The 21,281-nt window shown below is 60.2% G+C and overlaps 1 protein-coding gene across 6 annotated transcripts in view; it reads right to left on the reverse strand.

Annotated features, from left to right (window-relative positions):
- NHSL2 (NHS like 2) overlaps positions 1 to 19,728 on the reverse strand; it is a 29,540-nt gene extending 9,812 nt beyond the window's left edge. For 4 of the 6 annotated variants that reach the window (XM_071569357.1, XM_071569356.1, XM_071569355.1 and 1 more), the window contains exon 1: positions 19,338 to 19,728. In XM_071569357.1, coding sequence (XP_071425458.1) covers positions 19,338 to 19,596 — 259 coding nt within the window. In that variant the 5' untranslated portion in view covers positions 19,597 to 19,728. Of the gene's footprint in view, positions 1 to 4,869; positions 4,994 to 8,558; positions 8,819 to 19,337 lie in introns of those variants that run through there. The other 2 variants (XM_071569358.1, XM_071569360.1) reach the window with 2 other exon arrangements.
- Positions 19,729 to 21,281: the final 1,553 nt, after the last annotated feature.

Below are 21,281 nucleotides of genomic sequence, written 5' to 3' on the forward strand. Positions count from 1 at the left end.
AAGGGGAATCGCCCCAAACCAGGGCTGGGACCCCCAGCACAAGCCCCATTTCCCTCTGCCTGCGGTGTTTGTGCAGCCGTGCCCCAGCTCACCCTCACTGCATCACAAGCATCCCCCCTGCTGGCCCTGGATGCCCTCCTGCATACTGGGCCCTCCTGGCCATGGTGCCATCCTACCCCTGGATGCCCTCCTGCCTACAGTGCCCTCCTGTCCCTGGGTGCCCTTCTGCCCCTCCTTTCCCCAGCTGATGGAATCCACACAACACCCAGCAAGGTGCCATGTCCCCAGCCTAGTTACTTTTATAATTTGTGTTTCCATAACGACGGGCCCGAACACCAGGTTTTTTTCTTTTTTTTCCCCTCTTCTTTCTCCTCTAAATAATTTGACTCGTTTCCATATCAACCAAGAGGTGTTGGGGTGCATGTGTGTGCTGGGCACAAGGCAGGGTTGGGCATCTCCCCAAAAAACTGACCCACACAGCTGGGGGCAGGGACCACACCTTCACCTCTCAGAGCCCAGCCCCCCAACCTGCTGTCTTTGGCAAGGTGGGGGATCCACTGCTGCCCCCTCAAGCGTGCATCCCTGCATCCGACATCCTGGCTTGCTGCATCCCTCTGCACAGCTTGTACAGCCCCAGCCTTCAGCCCTGGCGCAGCTGATGCTCCTCACCTTTTGCCCACACCCCCCACAGCCACCCCCACTACCCCTGTCACTCCTACAGCAGCTACACCGTGCCCCACCCAGATCTGAGGACACCCCCTGCTGCCCCCTCCACCTCCCCGAGCTCCCAGAGTACAGAAGCTCACCTCTGCACCTCAGCCCTGCTGCTGGGACAGCCCCACAACCCACCCCTGGGCGCTGACCACGTGGGCAAACCGCAGTGCCGAAACTGAGGGCTGCCCTGGGTGTGGCGGAAGTGTGGCAGCACCCAGAGAGGGGCCCAGCACCCTGCCCTGCAGCGACAGCAGCCTTGGCCAGGCGAAGGGCAACAGGCAGTGCCAGGGGGTCTTGGCCCCATGGAGGTTCCCCTTCTTTGCCAACACTCACTTTTTTGGGGCCCTGAGTGAGGCAGTGCAGCCCTGAGCTGGCATTGCTGAAGTGCTGACATTGCTGGGGTGCTGGCATTGCTGAGGCATTGGCATCATGGGGTCCATCTCCCCAGCTGGGGAGGAGAAGAGGTGAGGGGGCAAGGGTGGTTGAGCCAAGCACACTCCTGGCACCCAGGTGCCCCAAACTCACATTGCAGGGGCAGCTCCATGCCAGAGTGAGTAGCACCATGCGGCTTTGGCTTTGGCCCTGGGAGCAGTTGCTCCGAGGGTGTTTTGGGAGCAGCACTCACAGCGCAGCACAATGGAGTAGCTCCGCAATGGGAAACGAGGACGCAACAGCCCTGATCTAGCAGCACTGCCAGCAGTGGGACAGCAGTACCTGAGAGCAGCCTGGTGCAGGGATCAGTACGAGGACAGGTTTAGAGTGTCCATGAAGCCCAGCTGTCACCCTCATCCATGGATGTGGGATACCCCAGCCAAGTAGGAGCATTCAGTGGGAGCACATGGGAGCTGGAGGGAATGGTCCAGCTGAGCTGAGCTGATGCCCTTGGCAGTGACCCTCCTGCCACTCTTATCAGTGACAGGCTCAGAACACAAAATGCCTCTGAGGGGCCCCAACCCCGTGCAAATGCCTGAGGAGGTGAATGGCATCCCAGGAGAGCACTATCACACCACCCCCAGCAGCCTCCACCTGAGCCTGCCCAGTCTCACTGCAGAGGGAAACTGAGGCATGGCTGGTAGGGAAGTTCACCATGCTCCCTGCTGGCACCAGGCCCCACTCCTGACCCTGGGGCTTGTAAAGAGGAGCAGGCAGCATCCCCTGTTCTTCCTGAAGATGGACATGGGCCCAGAAAGCATCCAGCTGGGATGTTCCCAGAGAGCCAGCACCATCAGCTGCAGCGGATGCTGCAGCCTCAGAGTCCTGCTGAGTGTGAGCCAGGGCCCAGGATTGGTGTGTCATATTCATGACAAGTATACAAGGACCAAGGTTGAATTCCAGGGGAGTTCGCTTCTAGGAGAACTGAACTCCACTCCCTCCTGCAGGAAAAGCATCCCTGCAGGAACCCTTGCCCCTCAGCATCTCCCACATCACCGCTGCTCCATACAAGCATCCCTACTCACCCACAGTCCAGGCATCCCGAATCCACAGGGAGGTATTTGACAGTGCCATTGGAGCTGTTTCAGTCCAGGCTGGAGCACCCGTGAGACGACGCCTCTCGCTCAAATTCACCGCCAAACTTTTCCCTCTCAGGCTCACTCCCCACGCACAAGAGATGCCGAGGACGTGGCTGGATCTGCTCACACCCTCTCTGCCAGCGCGCAGCTATGGCAGGAATGATGTAACGGCAGCAGCGGGCAATGTGCCATCAGCAGAGCAGCCATGGCAACGGATACCCCCTTTTGGGGGTGGCAATCACCACTGCCGGTCCAGAGCACTGAGCATGCCAAAGGGTGAGGGTGGTGAACTTGGGGGCTGAGACCGATCCTGACAGCACCTCAATCCCAGCAGTCAGAGCCACTGTGCCACAGTGCTGGTACCTTATGCCACTGATTTCAAGCAAGTGCCGCGACCTGCTGCTGGCACCGGACTGCTCACTGACAACACGTGCCGCTTGGTGACATTCCCGTGGTATGGAGCCAAACTCATGCTGCTCCACGGTGAGCAGAGAGGAAGGAAAAAGAGCAAACTGTGGGAGCTGGCAGTGGACGCAGAAACACCTCCTGTCCCAAGCTCACCCCCTGCCGAACCGGACCTGCCGGGCCAGCTCCCTGCAGGATGTGGAGCACATCCATGTGCACGGCAGCTCCGGTGCCGGATGCCCACCCAGGTCTGAACGGTTTCCCGAGGCGACACCCCACTGACACCCCAGGACTGGTCACCAGGCAGACCCATCCTGTGTGCTGCAAGCACTCACACACACCGTGCCCAGGATGAACCCTTATTGGGACAGACAACGAACTGTGCCCTGTCCAAATCTGACCCTCCCTGGGACACCAACCCTCCATCACATGTCTGGTGGCACAGCTCTGAGCCCCTGGCAAGGCAGGGGCACCTGCATGGATGTCTGACCTGATGGTGGTTGAGGCCAGAGGGGCTGGAAGCCTTTTGGGGGTGTCCATGCCCAGCCCCCAGTGTGGCCATGCCAGGACCCTGGTGTTGCCCTGCACAGCACATTCATGTGCTCCCACACAGGTGCCCATCAGGACTGTGGGCACTGAGGAATGACACTGACTTGACACACCACACCTACCAGAGGCTTATGGCTCTTCCACAGTCCCTGTTTAACATGAAATCAGCTAATTTTTGTACTGATAGGAGATAAGGGCACTGCAGAAGTTGCTGGCAGGGGGGTGGTGGGTTTGGCAGCTGTGGGGTCTCTCAGCTCATGGGGCAAGGTTGCATTATGTGAGAGGTTTCTACGAAAATCACTAGCAGCAAAACAGTGAATAACATCACTGTCCATCAGTAGGGTTCAGTTAACAGTGTGCCAGGACACTCTGCCCCAGGTACATTTGGTCCTGGCAGCACAAGATAGGTCCCGGTGACAGAGTTTTGGCAGCATGGGAGGTGCGGGTGCTGCAGGAGGATTTGGCTGAGACTTGTCCAGGAGGAGCCTGGCATGTCATCCCGTCCATGCTGTGGGGATGGGAACTGCCCACAGCCGCGCTGGCAGCAGGGCTTGGGCTGGGACCATGGCTGGCCAAGGTGGACTCAGGCTGCTGCTTGCCAAGGGGCTGAGATCCACTGATCCTGAGGATGGAGCAGCAGCACTGGGGTGGGAGCTGTAGCTCCAGAACCTGGCACGACTCACTTCCCTGCACCAAGCCCTCCACCATGGGCAGCAGGACCAGCGTCCGGAGCCCTCTTTCAGTCCTGCTGCAGCTCCCTGGCAGCCTGGCATCCTCCTCATACTGTGACCCTCACTCTCCCATGCTTCCCAGCAAAAATGCACGCACAAACCTTTCCTGAAAGCCTCAGGAAACCTGGCAAGGCAAGCTGTCAGACCCAGCCGGTCCTGGCACCCTGGAATCACCTCATCACAGCCAAAAGCACCACAAGGCACAGGGTGGCCCTGGCCAGCTGCCTGCCAGCCTTCCCCCAGTGATGTCCCCAGCCTGGCTGGGACTGTTTGGTGGCACATGGATGCGCAGGCAGTGCTCACCACTCTGCCCGGCATGCAGGCTGCCTGTGCCAGAGAGGCAGCTTCCAGAGGGGTGCTTCCAGGAAAGCGCCGTTTCCCCTGTGCCTGGCTGGTTTTACACTCCATGGGACTCGGACAATGTGAGGAAGTCGCCTGAGAGGGGAATGTGGCCAGAGGCCCCGGGACAAAAGGGCCCGAGACCTGAAATCAGCCACAGCAGGAGTGAGAACAGTGATAGCAGTGAGGGTCTTGGGTAGGTGTGACCCACAGTCCTCACTCCTGCTGCCACCAGCATGTAGGATCTGACAGGAGGGCACAGTGACATGGAGAGAGGCAGGATTTGTCTCTGCAGGACTGAGGAGTGGTCAGTGGGACATGTGGGCCAGGAGTTTTCATCTTTCTGTTGCTTTGGTACAGCAAAGACAATCAGGCTAGGGAACGGCAGAAGGATTTAAAAGGGACAGGGACATACCACAACCCAGGTGAGGCTGGGAAAGGCGGGACAAGACAGATACTGGTGGGCAGCTCTGCCCCTGGGGCTATTGCATGGCCTCCAGAGGATTCCTGCCCAAAAGCTGCCCCCATCTGCTCTGGATCCTGCTCTGCAGAGTGAGCAGTGTCTGCAGACCCCACTGCCCCCTCTGCCCATCCCAGCCCTGCCCTGCTGCCCGCCTTACCTGCCCGGTGCCAGGGTGCCAGGAGCCACTCCACCTTGGCCATGGCTGTGGGTGCCAGGGGAGGCTGCTCACTCTGGCTGCCCAGGAGCTCCTGCCTCAAAAGCAGTCCCAGAGCACTGAGCTTTCCCTGCGTCCCTGCCGCTTCCAGTTCCAGCGGGGAGAGGAAGCGACCAGGAACTGGTTGTTTGAGTCAGCGACACAACCCATTGTCCGGTCCTGGCCCCTCTTCCTTCCCCGGGGAGGGATGGCAGAGGGAACGTGGCTCTGCACAGCCCGTCGCCGTCCAGTGGTGGATAGGGGAAAGGGGATCGTCCCTGTCCGTGCATCCCTGCTGCAGCGCCCAGAGAGGGGTGCTGTAGCCAGGAGACGCTGGATTCCCTGAGATGGGCAGGGTCATGGAGCCAAAACACCCCCAGCGGTGGCTGGAGCAGCAACCAGCACCATCTGGGAGTAGTGAGTGACCTGGGGGGACTTGTCCTCCTGGCAGAGCATGGTCATTCCTACATGGGGCAGCCGTAAGCATCCTCACCTGGAAACCAGCACCCAGAGCCTGACACTGCCACCAGCCTCCCAATCTTTACAGCTAACAAAATCGGGACCCTTCTGAATCAACCTGACTTTGCTCTGGGAGCTGCCAGAGCTCCCAGAGCTTCCTCTCACTTTCCAAAGCCTGGAGCAAAGGCTCCTCGGGGACCACTTTCCCAGCACCCTAGGGCTTTGTAAAGCTGAGTCGGCTACTCCCAGAGGATGGAGGCTCCTGGGAGCCAGGGCTGCAGCAGGGAATGCAGCCCCAGGCCCTGGCTTCCTGCATAAAGTGGCTGTGGAGCCATAGAACAGCCTGTGAACCACATGCCTTGCATGGGGCTGGTGCCACCCATCCTGTGCCAGGCACCCAGCGATGCCACAGACCAAAATAGTGGGATGGCTGAAGTCTGGCAGACATCAGCAGAGCCCATTTGCCCCTGGCAAACCAGGCACATGCTTCCAGTGAATGGGGGGACAAGGAGACCTGCCCCCATGGCCTGTGCTTCCTTCAGGACCCCATCCCACAGATGTAGTGCCAGTGAAGACAGATGCAGTAACTGGAGAGCTGCCTCCCAGTCCACCAGCCCATGAGGCAGAGACCCAAAAACTAATCACAGTAGTGTGAGCAGCCCACGAGCATGCTGCCTGCTCCAAGGGGCCCCTCCAAACATTATCATGCATACAATCCAATGGCTGTGGCTCAGCCCATCTTGCTTCTCTGGCATGTGAGGAAAATGTCCAGGTGGCTGCAGTGCCACAGGAGCTACAAAGATGAGTATGGGCCAAGAGGGCAGAGCAAGGGGTCACTTGCCCCTGACTGATCCAGCCATTCCCAGCCTCACAGGCCATGAGGAAGGCTGGATTCTGGATCCAAAATGAGCATAAGACCCCTCTGCATGCTGCCCTGTGCATGGGGCAGAAGGATGACGCTGCCTGAGGTAAGACAAGGTGCCTCCTGGTATGGCGGGTCCCTGTCCTGCTCTCCCACCAGCACATCCCACCCCACCAGCAACTCAGACCCACCACAGGGCTGCTCTTTATGGAGCCTCAGCTTCCTTCCCTTGGAAGGTAAGCTCCAGCCTGGCCCCATTGCAGCCTCTCTGCAAGGAGGCCTGTGTGCAGCTGCTCAGGAATGCCCCAGCCACTGAGGTCATGGCAGCCCTGGGAGCGCCCAAATGTTCACCCCAGCTTTACATCCAAGATGATTTTTGAGCTATCCAGTGTCAAATCTCACTCTTCCCTGCTCCCAGCAGCCAGGTGCAGGTCTCCCCAGGGAGGCCAGACACCAGTGGGAGATCTGTCAGAGATCTCCAGGGTGATCAGTGCCTGAGGACAGATAATCAGCTCAGGCACAGGGGCTGGCCCCACAACCCCCCTCGGGCCCTTCCCACAGCTCCAAGAACTCCTTTGGTGGTATCGGAAGTGGGATTAGCTCCTGCCCTCCTTGGAGCAGCACCAGGTGGGAGAGGCAGGTAGGGAGGAGGCCAGCGTCCAGTGGTCCAGGCACTGCTCACCTTCCATGCCCGTGAGATAGAAATCATGAAGGGCAATGTGCTGGGTACTGAGTGGCACAGCATCCTTCATCCCTCAGGACCTGCAGGCCAGCATCCTTGGGCTGGGTACTGCCTGCGTCCCAGTGGGGAACAGGCCAGCAGCATCCCTTGGTCCCTCTGATGCCAGCTGTCCAAGCACTGCCCACCTCCCGTGCCCCTGACATGGGAGCCAAGGGTGATGTGCTGGGTACCGACCAGCCCCCATCCCTCATTCCTCACAGCTCAGCATCCTTCACCCCTTCCACCCACAGCTCAGCATCCCTCCTGATCTCCTCCTGTGCAACCCAAAGCTCTTGTGCCCCATTTCAGTGCTTTGCACCCACTGCTACAACAGCGGTTGCAAAATTAGACAGCGTCAGGCTGTGCTGCCACCCCCTCTGCCTGCTGATTATTAAGCTGTGACAGTCACTTGTTCTGTGACAACCAGTCCCCTTTATCCTGCAGTTTCTAAGCAATCTTCCTGAGGTCTCTCCTAGGGCTGGCAGCTCCCTGCTGCTGCCCACTCCACTACCTCCTGCTCCAAAGCCAGCAGGCAGCAAAAGGGCAGGAGGAGCTGGGGCCAGCAGGGCCCTGCATGCTGCACTCCAGCACTCCAGGACTCTGATGGGCCTGGTGCCAGGAGCTGTGGCAGACCCCAGCTTCTGGCTCTTCTGGCATTCCCAGGAGCTGGGCTGGGAGGAGAGCAGAAGCACCAAGTGTCTGTGAAGGGTTGCTGAACTGCCTGGGCCAGCTAGATGGGGACAAAGGAGTGACTGGACAAGTCCTGCTTGTCTGACCCGGCTTCCTCAGAGGACGCCTGCCTTCACTGCCCACTCGCAGCTCCAAGCAAACCCTCTGCTCCTCCTGCTCCAACCCCCATCAAAATACTCCCTGCGGAGCTGAGAGGCTGTCCGCCTCCCCGAGATGGTTTGTGGTATGAGAGCCCCCAGACACCCACTACCTCTGTGAAGCGTGGGAGAAGGGAGCTGGGGTGCGGGGACTATGCAGGCATCGGGCTCCCTGCCTGAGGGGGCCCAGCTGTGGGGCCAGCAAGTACAGGAGCCCCCCATTGCCAGGGCTGGCACCCCACACCTTGGAGCTGGATGCCCATGGCCCGGGCTGGCTCCCCGTACCTTGGGACTGGTTCCCCACAGCTCAGAGCAGGATCTCCACTGCCTGGGGCTGGCTCCCCGTACCTTGGGGCTGGATGCCCATGGCCAGGGCTGGCTCCCCACTGCCTGGGGCTGGCTCCCCATACCTTGGGACTGGTTCCCCACAGCTCAGAGCAGGATCCCCACTGCCTGGGGATGGCTCCCTGTCCTTATAGCTGGTTCCCCACTGCTCGGGGCTGGCTCTCCGCAGCTCGGGGTAAGGGCCAGCACCTGTCCCATGCGCCGGGAGACCGTGGTGGCCGCCAGCGCCCATCCCATGTTGTTCCCGCCGGGAGGCCAAGCCTCGGCCGGGGTGACCTCTGCCCATGTCCTCCAAGCGACGCACCGGGGACGGGGACCGAGGGGTGCCTAGCGGAGCCCGAGCCGAGCCCCCTCCCCGCGGCCGCAGCCGGGGGTCGCGATGCTCACGGGGCAGCAAGGCAGGGGCGCGGGTCCGGTGCCGCCCCGCCCGCGCCGGTACCTGTTGCCGAGCGCATCCTGCCCCGCCGCTGGCTGCGCGGCCCCTTCCGCTGCGCGTTGCCCATCCTCCGCCGCTGCCCGGCCCCGGCTCCTCCGCCGCCGCCCCCGGGCCGCCCCCCGGCCGCCCCCCGCCGGGCCCGCCGCGCCGCGCGGGGAGGAGCCGCGGGGCCGGGCCGGGCCGGGCCGCATCGCTCCGCTCCGCGCCGCTCCGAGCCGAGCTGAGCCGAGCAGAGCCGGGCGCCACCGGCACCGGCACCGGCCCCCGCCTCGCCGCCCCCCCGGAGACGGAACGGGCACCCAATGGCGGCGGCTGCGGGGGCCGGGCGGGGGCGGTGCGGGGATGGGGAGTACCGGGGTGATGCGGATGGGGTGGGGTGTGCCGGGGCTGGGCACCCACGGAGTGATGGGCGTGGGGGTATTGGGGCAGGGGAGTACCAAGGTGATGGGCATTGGGGGTACCGGCGCTGGGCACACCCCGGGGAGATGGAGATGGGGGTGACACCGGGGCTGGGCATCTCCCAGGGAGATGGAGATGGGGGCGACACTGGGGCTGGGCACACTCCGGGGAGATGAGGATGGCGGTGACACTGGGGCTGGGCATCCCCCGGGGAGATGGGGATGGGGGTGATACCAGGGCTGGGTACCTCAGGCAGTGGGGCTGTGTGGGTGGTCCTGGTACTGGGCATCTCAAGGTGTTGGGGCTGGGGGGTGGGTGGCTGAGCAGGGGATGGATGGAGGCAAGGGGTCAGGGTCAGGAGACAGAAGCCAGCTTCAAGAGCAGCTGGAGCTGTGCACAGTGGGAGACAAGGGGTGTGGGAGAGCTCTGGGGCTCAGTCCCGTTGGGAACCCTGTGCGAGAGCCACAGGACACTGCAAGAGCCAGGTATGGGACTGAAGGGGTCTCAGTGGGGTCCCTTGTCTGTGAGCACCTCCAAGGTCCCCATTCCTGGCATTGAGTGTTCTGGGCAGTGCCATGGCTGCACAAGGCTGAGCTGCACACAGGGACCCCCTGTGTGAGAGGGCTGGACCCTGGGATCAGCTACTGCCCTTGGGCTTCTTCCCCGGCCCCAACCTCACCGTATGGCTCTGATGGGGAAAAAAGCCCTTCTCAGGCTGGGGAAACCTGCCCAGCATACCCAGACCTCCCACACACGCAGCCCTTCACCCCCAGCAGCCAAGAGGCATTGGGATGGCTCAGAACAGCCACTGTGTCCCAGGACAGACCATCCCTGACACACCGGATCTCAGCATCTGTGTAGCAACAGAAAGGACCAGAAAGCGCTGGGAGGTTGTTATGGAAACAGCCACAAATTGGATCAGTACTTGGCACAAGGAGCGGTTTGTGTGACTGATGTGGGAGCAGGTGGGTGTGACAGCCGCAGCAGTGCAGAGGCCCCACGGTGGCACCCTGGTGCCCATGCCGTGCCCCTGTGCCAGGGTTGGGCTGCAGCAGTGCCTCAGCTCACAGGGACCTGGTTGGGGGGCTGTGGGCAGTGCAGGCTGCCTCCCACCCACCTCACCCAGCCTCTGGGCTCCCTGGGCAGGTGAAGGACCAGGGTGAGCCGGGGGTGGTTTGCAGACTTTCTGCCACTCCCCCAAGCCCAAGGTGAACCCAGGCACACAGCGCCCGGGCAGCAGCCCCTCTACAAACAGCCCCACTTGTGGGTTGGGGGCCACGATTTGACCATGTTGTTCTGCACCCGCCCTAAGGAGCTGGGCAAGGTCTCCATCACTCCAAGGCACTTGCCACTTGGTGTGGGCAGCCCCAGACCCCACATCCTCCTCGAGCCCATGGGCTCATGCAGCCACCTGAACTGTCCTGGCCATGTGGCTCCTGGGAGCCCAGACAGCTCTGGGTGGCCCATCCAGGACCCTGGATGCACTGTGCCAGGACTGAAGGGCAGGAGGGTGTAAGTGGCTGAGTGCACCCCATGAACACACCCCACTGTGGGCATCGAGTGGAGAAATGCTGGCACTGTGTGCCCTGAGCACGGGAGTGGCCTCTTTCTGTTCCCAGAGCAGCCCCTCTCCTGGCAGAGCTCAGCTATGCTGAAGCCATAAACACTCGCTAAGTGGCCAAGCTGGTTATTTTCTGTCCAAGAGACCATGTTAAAGCTCACAACCAGTGAGGCAGATGAGCTCATTGGAGAAGAATGGCTGAGGGCCGGGCCAGGGCCAGGGTTCTCAGCCCTGCACCGGCAATATGGCGAGTCACTCAGGGCTGTGTCAGACCCCGAGGGGTTCCACATCCCAGGGGAACGAGTACAGACACAGGTAGGGTCCCAGCTGAACTGGAGGGGAGAGCAGGGACACCGAGCCTCTCAACCCCTTGGCTTGCCCCGCTGAAGGTAACCCCCAAGCTGCCACTTGAGGTCTGGTGCTGGCAGGGGGTCAGTGTGCAGGACTGGAAAATGGCTGGAGCTGCCGTGACACCTTTGTGCCACCTCGAGTCCCCTCCAGGCTCTGCATTCCTGGGATTCCTTCAGTGCACCAACATATTTCCTTGTTCTCTGTTCAGGGAGGTTCCCCCCGGGCCTGACTGCCCTGCTCAGGACAGGCACTGCCAGCAGTGCCCTCCGTGCTCCTGGTGTGCCCAAGGCTGCAGGATGCAGTCTCCTGGCTCAGCCACAAGCCTGGCAGTGTGTGAGAGCTCAGCATGAAGCCATTTGAAGGGCCAGGCCTAGAGGACATGGGGACTCTAGCCATGATCACTCTACAGCCTGTACCTACACCCCCAGCCACACAGAGCTTCCTCTGAACACCCCCCAAACTGCTGTGCCAGAGAAGATCACGGAGCTAGGCTGCCACCACCTGCCGTGATGCCACTGCTAGTTCATGTCATTTCTGAGACTCTCACCAGATATGTGGGGGTGCGAGTGGTGGCACTGGCATCTCCCCGCCCAGGACCACTGGGTCCCCCACTCCCTCTGCCCTCAGCAATACAGGGGCATGCTGGGCACCTTCCTTCCAGGGGGGTCCCTGGGAATATTCCCAGGGGATGCTTCCTGCCCCTGCCCAAGTGGATGGCGAGGAAGAGGAGGGACACAACGAGTCCTTGGGCTGGGCATGGGTGCTTCCAGGGGTCAGAGAGCACTGCATCCCTCCCAGGGCTCTGACTGCTGTCACCATCGGTGTGTCACACCTGTGAGCCCTCACATGATGGGTGATGGGTGCCAAGCTGGCCCCATCCCACCATCCCCATAGCTCAGTGTTCCTGTGGGCAGGACCCAGGAGCCGAGCAGGCAGCTCTGCCAGCCCTGGGGCTGCCTGTTGCCTGCACCCACCTCCAGTGGTGCCTGTCCTATGTCATGCACCCACCACTCCCTGCCCCTGTCCTCTGGTGCTGCCAGGCCCTTCTGGACCAAGACAGTGAGTCCCACAGGTGGGAGAGGAAAAAACTTCTACTTACCTAACTCTGCCTCTTCTCCCCACAGGATGGGATGACAGCTGCCCTGCACCTCACCAGCTGCTCTGAGCCCCCATGGCTGCCCACGGGGTGGACTGGTGTCTGCCCCGGCTGGGAGCAGGAAACAGCCACAGCGCCAACTTCAGCAATCGCTTGCTTGCGCTAACTCAATCCAGGTTTCTGGAGAAAGGCTGGATGGAAACGCTTCTCCCACCCCAGCCCAGGCCCTTCTTAAAGACATAGCTACACATCCCTGCTGCGGGTGCCGGAGCCATGGAGATGGAGCGGTGACGGAGCATCCTGCCAGCTGGCATCCTTCCAGTGGGTCCAGGAGCCACACGAGGGATGCGATTGGTGGGACCCCTGGAGAGGAGATGGCACTGCCACCTGTGCCATCAGCTGTGCCACCCTGTGTGGCTGCTGTGGGCAGTTTGAGCTGCCACTCCTCTAATTAACAGGGAAAAGACAGCCAGGTGAAGGGCTCCTCAGGCTGGCAGCACCCCAATGGCCATCAGGGAGGGGGGGCTGTCTATCTGCCTCCCGCTGTTGGCTGGGGTCCCAGCACAGCAGGAAGGCAGCTGGTGTCACGCAGACAGACCCTTGCAGGTGGCCTCGACAGCCCACACGCTGCCTGACAGCCGGGACCACCCGGTAGGCTGCCGGCCGCAGCTGTGGGGAGGGAACACCCAGGGGCTGGCCGGAACCTTGTCGTGTTCTGGACAGGTGTGCACCCCCATGCAGGATCTACAAAGGGGTATCTGCTCCCTCTGCTCACAGGACACAGCCACGTGAGGGCCCCCCAGATGACAATGGTGGAATGGTGACAGACAAGCTCGGTCCAGTGGAGAGGTGCTGGCATCAGGCAGCCATGGCCATGCAGCGAGCTGTGAGGGATTGAAAAGCACTGGTGCAGAATCCTGCCAAAGTGGGAGGTGGGTCTCAGGGATGACTCCATAGCAGCAGAGAACAGCCAGTTCCACGATGCATGGAGCAAGCATAAGACAACCCAGGAGCATCCCTCTGTGAGCTCTGACAGCACAAATTCTGACACCCTCAGCATACCCAGGAATCCCCACCTCTGCAACAGGCACACATGTGCACACTCAAACATATGTGCACATGTGTGTGAGTGGGATTTGCCTTGCACTGGGGATGTGGGGTACTCTGCTGTCCCCATCCTCCTGCCTGGCCATGTGGACACTGAGTCAGAATCCAGGCTCACAGCAGTGCCATGGGGCTCCATATGGATGCAGCCAGCTGGTGACTCGAGGTGCCGGGAGGGAGGGAAACAGATGCCCACAGCCACTGTCTGGGTAACAGGGGGAATTACCTTGTTCTCTGGCTACTTTGATCTGCTGCCATTAATTAACTCAAGGAGTAATGACCCTCTCCCGATCTCTGTACTGCCCACCACCCTCAGTCACCCCACACCATGCAACTCCACTTTGGCTCCCGGAGTTGTTACCAGCTGCCAGACACTGTGCCATGCCAGGCTGGCATCTGTGCTTGGTCAGGCTCTGGTGGATGGACAGGGGACAGTCACCCCATGTGCTGGCAGGTACTCACCCAGAGCTGTGCATCTGCCACTGCTCGAGGAGCCAGCCTGATCCCCTGCCAGAGGCATCCCAGTGCCCAGGGCAGGTGGCCAGCCTCGCTGCCAGGCACAAGTGCAGGAGGAGGGTGGCAGAGCTCACTGGCATGGATGAGGAGAAGAAGAGGTGATTCTCCTCGCCAGCATCCTTGGCCCATTTGGTGCCATGCCAGCTCCTGCTTAATCCAGGCTTTGTGCTGGTGGCAAGTGGCTCCCGTACGCACACAGTGGCCAGCATGTGGCCAGCCCTGTGCCAGTGCCCACGGGGAAATGGGCATGGCCAGCGGTCACAGCGCTGGGCACTCCGGAAGCCCAAATCATGCTGGGAGCTGGACACTTGTACCCAAGGAACTGCTGGGTTCCTCCCTTGCCAGGGGTCACCCGCTCTCCAAAGCTCAGCCCCCACAGCCACTGGTACCTTGCTGCATGGATAACTTGCACAGGTGCCATGGGGAGCCACCCTGAACTCCCACCTCTGCCTCTTCTGAGCACCACAGAGCTCTCTGCAGCTGGAGAACCGGTTGCCAAGGCACACTCTGGCTTTTGCTTCCACATGGAGATGAACACATCCTGCACGCTTCTTTAGGATGACGCAAGCTCCAAGGAGAGACATAGTTGAAGCCAATCCATGTTCGTGGTCCATAAGTGTTGCCATATTCCCAGCCAATGTAATGCTGTAAGTGCTTCCTAAGAGGAGCCAGAACACCGGTGCTTGTGGAGTTTCTTTTAAGCTCACTCTGCAGGACTGGCCCAGGCAGAAGGAATCACAAACACCAGGGGTGTGGGAGGCTGTGAGGGGATGGCAATGGCTGTATTCCCTTGTGCTTCCATGTACCTCTTACTGGGTGACAGGTGTCCCGAGGACCTGTTGTCCCCAAAGGATGTACTGCCCCTGAGAGCCACAGCTCAGCTCCTGAGCAAGGACCACCAGCTCAGCTCTCACACAAATCCTTCCAAAACACCACCCAAGGGTGAAAACACTTTTTTTTTTTTAAATCGGGATTTTGGGGCCATTCAAGCAGAAACCTTGGGCCCAACAAAACCCCAGGAGGGAGGGAGAGAGGTTGCAACAATGAACTGAAGATGCCATCCTCAATGTCAGCTCTCAGGATGTCGTGCATGTCCCCCTGAGCATGGTCAGGCTCTACAGAGACCCCAAACCCACAGGCAGGGGAGCTGAAGGGAACTGTGACTGTGGAGGGTGGCAAAGCCCAGCCAGGGCTGCCCTTTCCTTGCAGGAGCATCAGCAGGGTAGGGAGCTACTGGCAGTAGTTTTGGGGGGTCCTTCCCCTTGCGCTGCCTGTAGCACACATTTTCGGGGACTGTCTGTCAGCCAGAGCGGGGCCGGGGAGAGCTGTGTGTTATCCATCCATCCACCTCTTGCTGAGACTCTCAGCAGACGGTTCCTGTTAAGGGGAGGGTGCGGTTCCACTCCCCCTCCTCCGGCAGCCAAGTCAACCATCCAGCCTTGGTCAGCATCCCACTTCCCGCCCACGCCAGCAGCCCGGGGAGCTGTGCTTGCCCCTCCGTTGCTGAAATCACCGCTGGCTCGGAGAAATGCAGGCAGAGAAAACGTCTTCAAGGTCTGGGAGGGTTTTGGGAGCTGTTCTGCCCTGCAGACTGGGCTGCAACGGGTTGTGGCTGGGATGAGCAGTACTGAGCTTCTGGGGGGAACCCCCACAAGCCACTTCAGCACCACTGCGGAACTTCAGAACTGTTGTGGGGCGAGCCACCCTCACTTGACACTGGCCACAGCCTGTGCTTGTGGCCAAGGAGGCTCCAAATTCTCCTTCCCAGTGGTGTTACAGCCACAGAGGGTCAGGGCTGCAGGGGAGAGCATCAGGATGGAATGAGGCCACATCTCATTCCAACTGACCCTTCTTGTCCCCTTGATTTGGAGTATCTCCTTCCCAAGACTCTTCAGTGAAACCCCTGCACCACTCCTGGCACTTTGTTCTGAATTGAAGGACACTGACCCCATGGACAGGTGTTGATGAGGGCAGCTGCAGGGTCAGAGGAGCATGGCTGAGCAGCCTGGCCCCAAAATGGAGCAGTGGGGCTCAGGTAGGTTCATATGGATGAGCCTTGAGACTGCAGTCATGACTGCAGGCCCTGTCCCCTGTCCTGGGGGACCAAAGGACAGATCAACCCCTCCAGCCTGGGAGGAAAGTCCAACATGACAAAGAGGTTTTTTTCTTTCTTTCATGACTTTTTTTTTTTTAAATCCAGTGGCCGGATCTGGGGGGAAATATCTGTGCCAGCCCAGCAATGGGAGAGCTGAGCAGAGGATGTGGGGGGCAACAGCCTCAGCTGGCTTACCGCTCTGTCTATCTCGATGGCTGGTTTCAAGGAAGGCTGGGAAGTCGGAGGATGGGAATGCTGCACATTTCGGCAAGAGCAGTAAACAGCTGCTCCTGCCAGCACAGCCTGGGGTTGCTTCCAGAGAACTGTCCCGCAGCTCTTCGGGGACTGCAGCTTGAATAGCTCTCGGCGCCGGCCCCATCCTCTGCTTCCCTGAGATTTATTTCTGGAGCTGCAGGGTCCCATGGGGGGAGGGCTGAGCCATGCTGGCTTGTGTCACCCTCTGGGACATGGCTGTGCCAAGGGGAGTGGGACAAGAATTCTGGTCCCTGCTCTGCCCTGGCTGCAGTAAGACCTCATGCCTGGATGTGGAATCCTCAGCTCCCTGCACCAAGGGATGAGGGATTCTCCCAGATCCCAGGGATGGGCATTCATCCTCCCCACTCCCACCACTGTAGGTGAATAAGAGCAGAGGAATCTGACAGTCCTTGGCTTCTGTATCGCACTGGAAACAGCCACACTGCCTTGTTGGACAAGTGTTTTCCCCGCCCTTCGCCATGCAATTCCTTCATCTGGCAGCAACACTGTTCCACCAGTATCTCTCCTTCATGATGAGGATGAAACAGCTCCCACCAGCTCCTAGCCTCTGGAAAGGCCCATGGACACGGCCTGCTGCACAGTGGTGACCTGAGCTCCCCAGCCAGGGTGAGAAGACTGCAGTATCTGGATGCCTTTCAACATGTCTGTGAGAATCCAAAGCCAGGCAAAGACTCCTGACTCAGCTGAGGATGCCCAAACCTGGAAGCTGGAGTCATACAAGGACCATTCTTGGGAAGGGTAAACCACCATGGGCCAATGGAAGCTGGAGCCAGCTCATCTGTTAGGTCTGAGCAGGCCCCTCCATGACCTGCCTGCCCCTTGGCTGGACTTTGATAACACCAGGAGCAGTCCTACTTCCCAAGAAGTCTTTGGTTCCTATCATGGGGTGTCAGAGGAGCCAGAGGATGGGACTAACCCAGTCAGGGAGGTGCTGGGTCTGCAGCGAGGAAAGTGCTGTAGCTGGTGCTGGGCTGGTGTTGTCTCCAGGCTTGCCCAGGAGGGATGGCACCTGCTGGGTCTCTAGCTTGATCCATCCCTGTCCTTACAAGCTGGCCAGGCAGGCTATGACACGTCACCTGGACCACCCTGGCTGCACAGAGGCTGTGCCAGGGCATGACTGGTCCCAAGCGATCTTTCCCTGCATCTCCCAAGGACAAGACACTGGAGTTCCATTCTGACTTGAGAGGAAAAATGTGATTTTTGCCAGAGGATCCTCTTCAAGAAACGAAAAGAAGGAGAAAAGAAACCCCAAATCCAGTGCCGGGTTTGCTCCTTAATCCCGAGATTCTGCTGAGCTGCAGCTCGGTGGGAAGTGTTCTCCCACCGCCTTGGGTGGCTGCTGCTCTCCCACAGTGCTGGGGGCTCCCAAGGAGCTCCTGTCCCCCCAAAGTGTGATCCATTCCCCCAAAACTGGCTGATACTGGAGTGCTTAGAAAAACAAACAGCCACCAAAAGATCAGTTGGAACTCTGTTCTTTACTTAAGTAAAGAGTTCAGTCACACTGGAGGTTCCAACATCCCACTGGCTGTGGAACAATAGTGGTGGATGGATGCTGAAAAGGTGGGAGTGTGGGTGGACTGTGCTCCTCTTAGGGGTTGGGGGGGAAATGAACCACCCCGAGCCTCTCTGCCACCAAGCAGGGATGAAGGGGAGGTGTGGTGGGCTTGGTCCTGCTCACTTCACACTGCCCCAGCTCTTCCCACAAGATAAATCACAGCATTTCTGTGGTATGACACACCTCTAACCCAGGCTCTGAGCTAGCCCAGCACATCTGCAACATATATATTCATGAATCTAATGAGGAACTGCAGCACGGGAGGACAATTTGCTGCTGCCTTATGCACACGCCTGCATCTGCCTGCGGTGTTGCTCCACAAGAAACTCCAGGTTCATGGAATTAGCTGAACACACAAGCTGGGGCTACACACCCTCGCCTGCCCACAGCAACAGCTGCAGCTGTCCCTCTACTGTCCACCACACTGTTCACCACAGCATCTCCCCCATGCTGTCCCCCCACACTGTTCATGACACCATCTCCCCCACACTATCCCCCTGCTGCCCCAACATACTGTGCCCCTGCCACCACAGAGGCACACACACAATGCTCCTGTGACCACCTGCAGCATTCCCAACCTGTTGGCCAGACACAGACAGTGAGAGACCATCTGGTCACCGGCATGGTCAGCTCCTCCTCCGGCAGACACTGGTCCAGCATGTGCAAAGATGATGCTGCCAGGTTTGGCACAGCACTGGTGCGTGCACGGGTCAGCTTGGGTGAAACCTTGCTGTCCCCTCGTTTGTCCTGGCTGATTCACAGGACAACAAGAGCCTCTTCTTACCCTGATGACTAATCCACAGCACTCGCAGGAGCAGCGTGGCTCCTAGGCCGAGGCTGAGTGCTCTGCTCGCTCCCGGCATTCAGGACGCATGCTGCGAGGGTCTGGCAGTCATTTCCCATGGCTCCAGGCAGACGGAGCAGCAAGGGAGCGCTTGTAAGGGGGTTTTCCTAAAGCACATGATCTGCCAAGGGCCTGGGAAATGCACGGTGCTTCGGGGGAACGTGCTGGAGCAGCACTGCCCTCCTCGCCCCGCAAAGCCTTTAAAATAAACTTCTATAAACAAATCCAAAACGAGCTTATTTTAAGCTCTTCTGAAGCGGACTGTTTGCTCCTGACCCAGCACAGCAGCCTATGCCAGACCAAAACCCTTGGAATGGGAAGTGGCAGCGGCCCAAGGGAACCCAAACCTTGGTGGCTGCCAGGAGAGGCGATGAGCCACCGGGACGCCTGCGCGACAACCCAGTATTTTCCCTGGACACACAACACCCCGAGCAAAAACTGCCCTGCACTGAATGGGACAGCCCCCTCGGTCCTCTGCCCCAGGGTGGGGTGAAGCACCCAAGGCAGGGACAGTGTGGGGTTGGCGAGGACCAGCTCTGGCGTGTCCCTGCTTTCTCAAGACAGCTCCTGCTGACTGGGGATGCATCGTGAGATGCGCCTGGACAGCAGCCTGGAAAATGCCCACTGAGAGCAGGGAAATAAAGGCCAGGCAGAGGGAAAGGGTACAGGGTTGTCCCGGCCTTACCCCAACACCCCAGCCCAGCACAGTGCTGGCACCATGGGCCTTGGTGGGGGTATCGCCATCCCTACCCTGCTCCTCTAGACCTCCCTGCTGATGGATCAGGGCTGATAGGCCTCGACAGCAGAAGCCGGTCACGCGCCCAGGGAGAGGACGTGGGGACACCACGTCGGAGGAGCAGCAGCGTAGACCTCCGGCACTGGAGCAGGGAGTGGGAGCCCTCGGAGAGGGAAGCGGCCCCAACGGTGGCACCCTCCGGGCTGGGACACGCGGGACCCCCTGGTCCCACGGCGGGGGACCCCTTACCTGTGGCGGCGGCGGCGCGGAGCGGGCGGCCCCGCAGCACAGCCTGCAGGCGGGCGGCGCGGTGGTGCAGGTGAGCGGCGCGGCGGGCCAGCGCCCGCAGGTGGCCCTCGATGTCCCCCAGGAGTGCGACCGAGTGGCCGCAGAGCTCGGCCAGCTGCCGCAGCAAGGCGAGGGCCGCCAGGCTGCAGGTGTCCCGCAGCTCGGTCACCGGCCCCGCCGGCCGGACCCGCACTGCCAAGCTCCGCCGGTAGAACGGCATGGGGCGGCTCAGCTCGGGGCGACTCAGCTCTGTTTTCCCCAGTCCGGTTGCCCCCCGGCTCGGCTCCGTTCAGCCCGGCCCGGCACAGTTCCCCCCGTCCAGCCCAGCGGCTCCGAGGGCTCTCGTCCGGCCGCAGCTCCGGGGCTCGGGGCCGGTCTGGAGGAGGAGGAGGAGGAGGAGGAGGAGGAGGAGGAGGAGGAGGAGGAGGAGGAGGAAGAGGAGGGAGGGGCGACCCCGCTCGGGGATGCTCGGGCCGGCGGCGGGGCACGGCGGATCCTCCTGGCAGCCAGGAGGGAGAGACTGGGCCCGGCGAGAGGAGCTGAGGGCTGGCTGCCGGCGGGACCCCCAGCGCTGACGGTGCTTGGGCACCCCTCGGTGCCGGCTCTTACCTCCCCGTGCCCATTCTGGAGAGGGAAATCCCTCTCGATGCCGGTTCTTCCTTCCCAATTTCCATTGTGGAGAGCACGGTCATCCCCCCGTACCAGCTATTGCCCGTCCCATTCCCATTCCCATTCCGGAGGGCACGGGCCACTCCGGCGCTCTCCCCCTTTGCAGCCGCTGCTCTCGTGCTGAGAACGGGGGGCCGCGGAGCCTCCCCCGACACCTGCCGACCTCCCGAGGTGGGCAGCGCTCAGCAGCCGCAGCAGGACAGGCTGTGATGGATGTAACTCCAAATCCAGCTGGCTCAGCACCCCATCCCCAGCAGCCCCAGTTGCCTGGGACAGAGCAGGACTGGAATTCCTACCGGGAGTTCCCTATAATATCTTTTCTCCCTGCATAGTGAACCTTCCTGGACTCTGAATTTTTTCCTGCACTGCTTGGGCTCATGTAAATGTTTGTGCAACCAAACCCAGCTCCATGGATCTGCTACCACAGGGAACTTCCCTCTCCCTCTCTTTCCCATTTCAGCTTCATGAGATGCTCTGAACTTCTCTTTGTGCAGAGAGTTGAACAATGTCTCCTCCAGGACAGCCTTGGAGCATTCCCATGTTGTCATTCCCAGGGCTCATGGGACTGTGGTAGTCGGCACCTCTCTGAATGAAATCCAGGCAGCAGTAGGAGCTGAGGAGCTTTGGTGTTTTGGCTCTGCTCCTAGTGCAGATGGGGAAACTGAGGCACGGGGTCACACCCCACTGGGAGGTGAAGACGGTGAAGTCAGCCCCATTCTCTTGGCTTGGCCAGCCCTGATCATGAATCATCATCTGGGTAGGGAGAGCATCTGGAGCCCATCAGGACTCCGTTTCCTCCCTGTTCCCAGCCCACCTGCCCTTCCCAGCACTGACCTCTCCTGTTGCCAAATGAGAAGGAACACACGGACAACGTGCCTATTTCTGTGGCTTTTCCAACACAGATCTGTGTTTCCAACACAGACCCGTGTGTTTCAGAATCCAATCATCAGATTTAACAGCCACCGTACACACCTGGGCACTGCCCTGCTAGCCAGGGAAAGGGCAGGCAACACTGCCAGAAAGGAAATTTATCCAATTTTTTGTCTGTTTTTGAGGTGTTTTCCTCTTGTTCTGCCTCACGACACAGGTTTGCCATGGCAGCAGTGGCCAGGTGGGCTTAGCGAGCAGGAGGACTTTAAGCCAGGTAAGTGCCAAGGGTTTTTCTTTCGCATTCTTTGTGCCTTCAGCCTCATGTCAAAGCTTTTCTCTGCTGCTGGAGAGGTGTGAACACCTTGC

This window comes from Pithys albifrons, chromosome 14 (genome assembly GCF_047495875.1).
Source record: "Pithys albifrons albifrons isolate INPA30051 chromosome 14, PitAlb_v1, whole genome shotgun sequence".
NCBI classification, from domain to species: domain Eukaryota; kingdom Metazoa; phylum Chordata; class Aves; order Passeriformes; family Thamnophilidae; genus Pithys; species Pithys albifrons.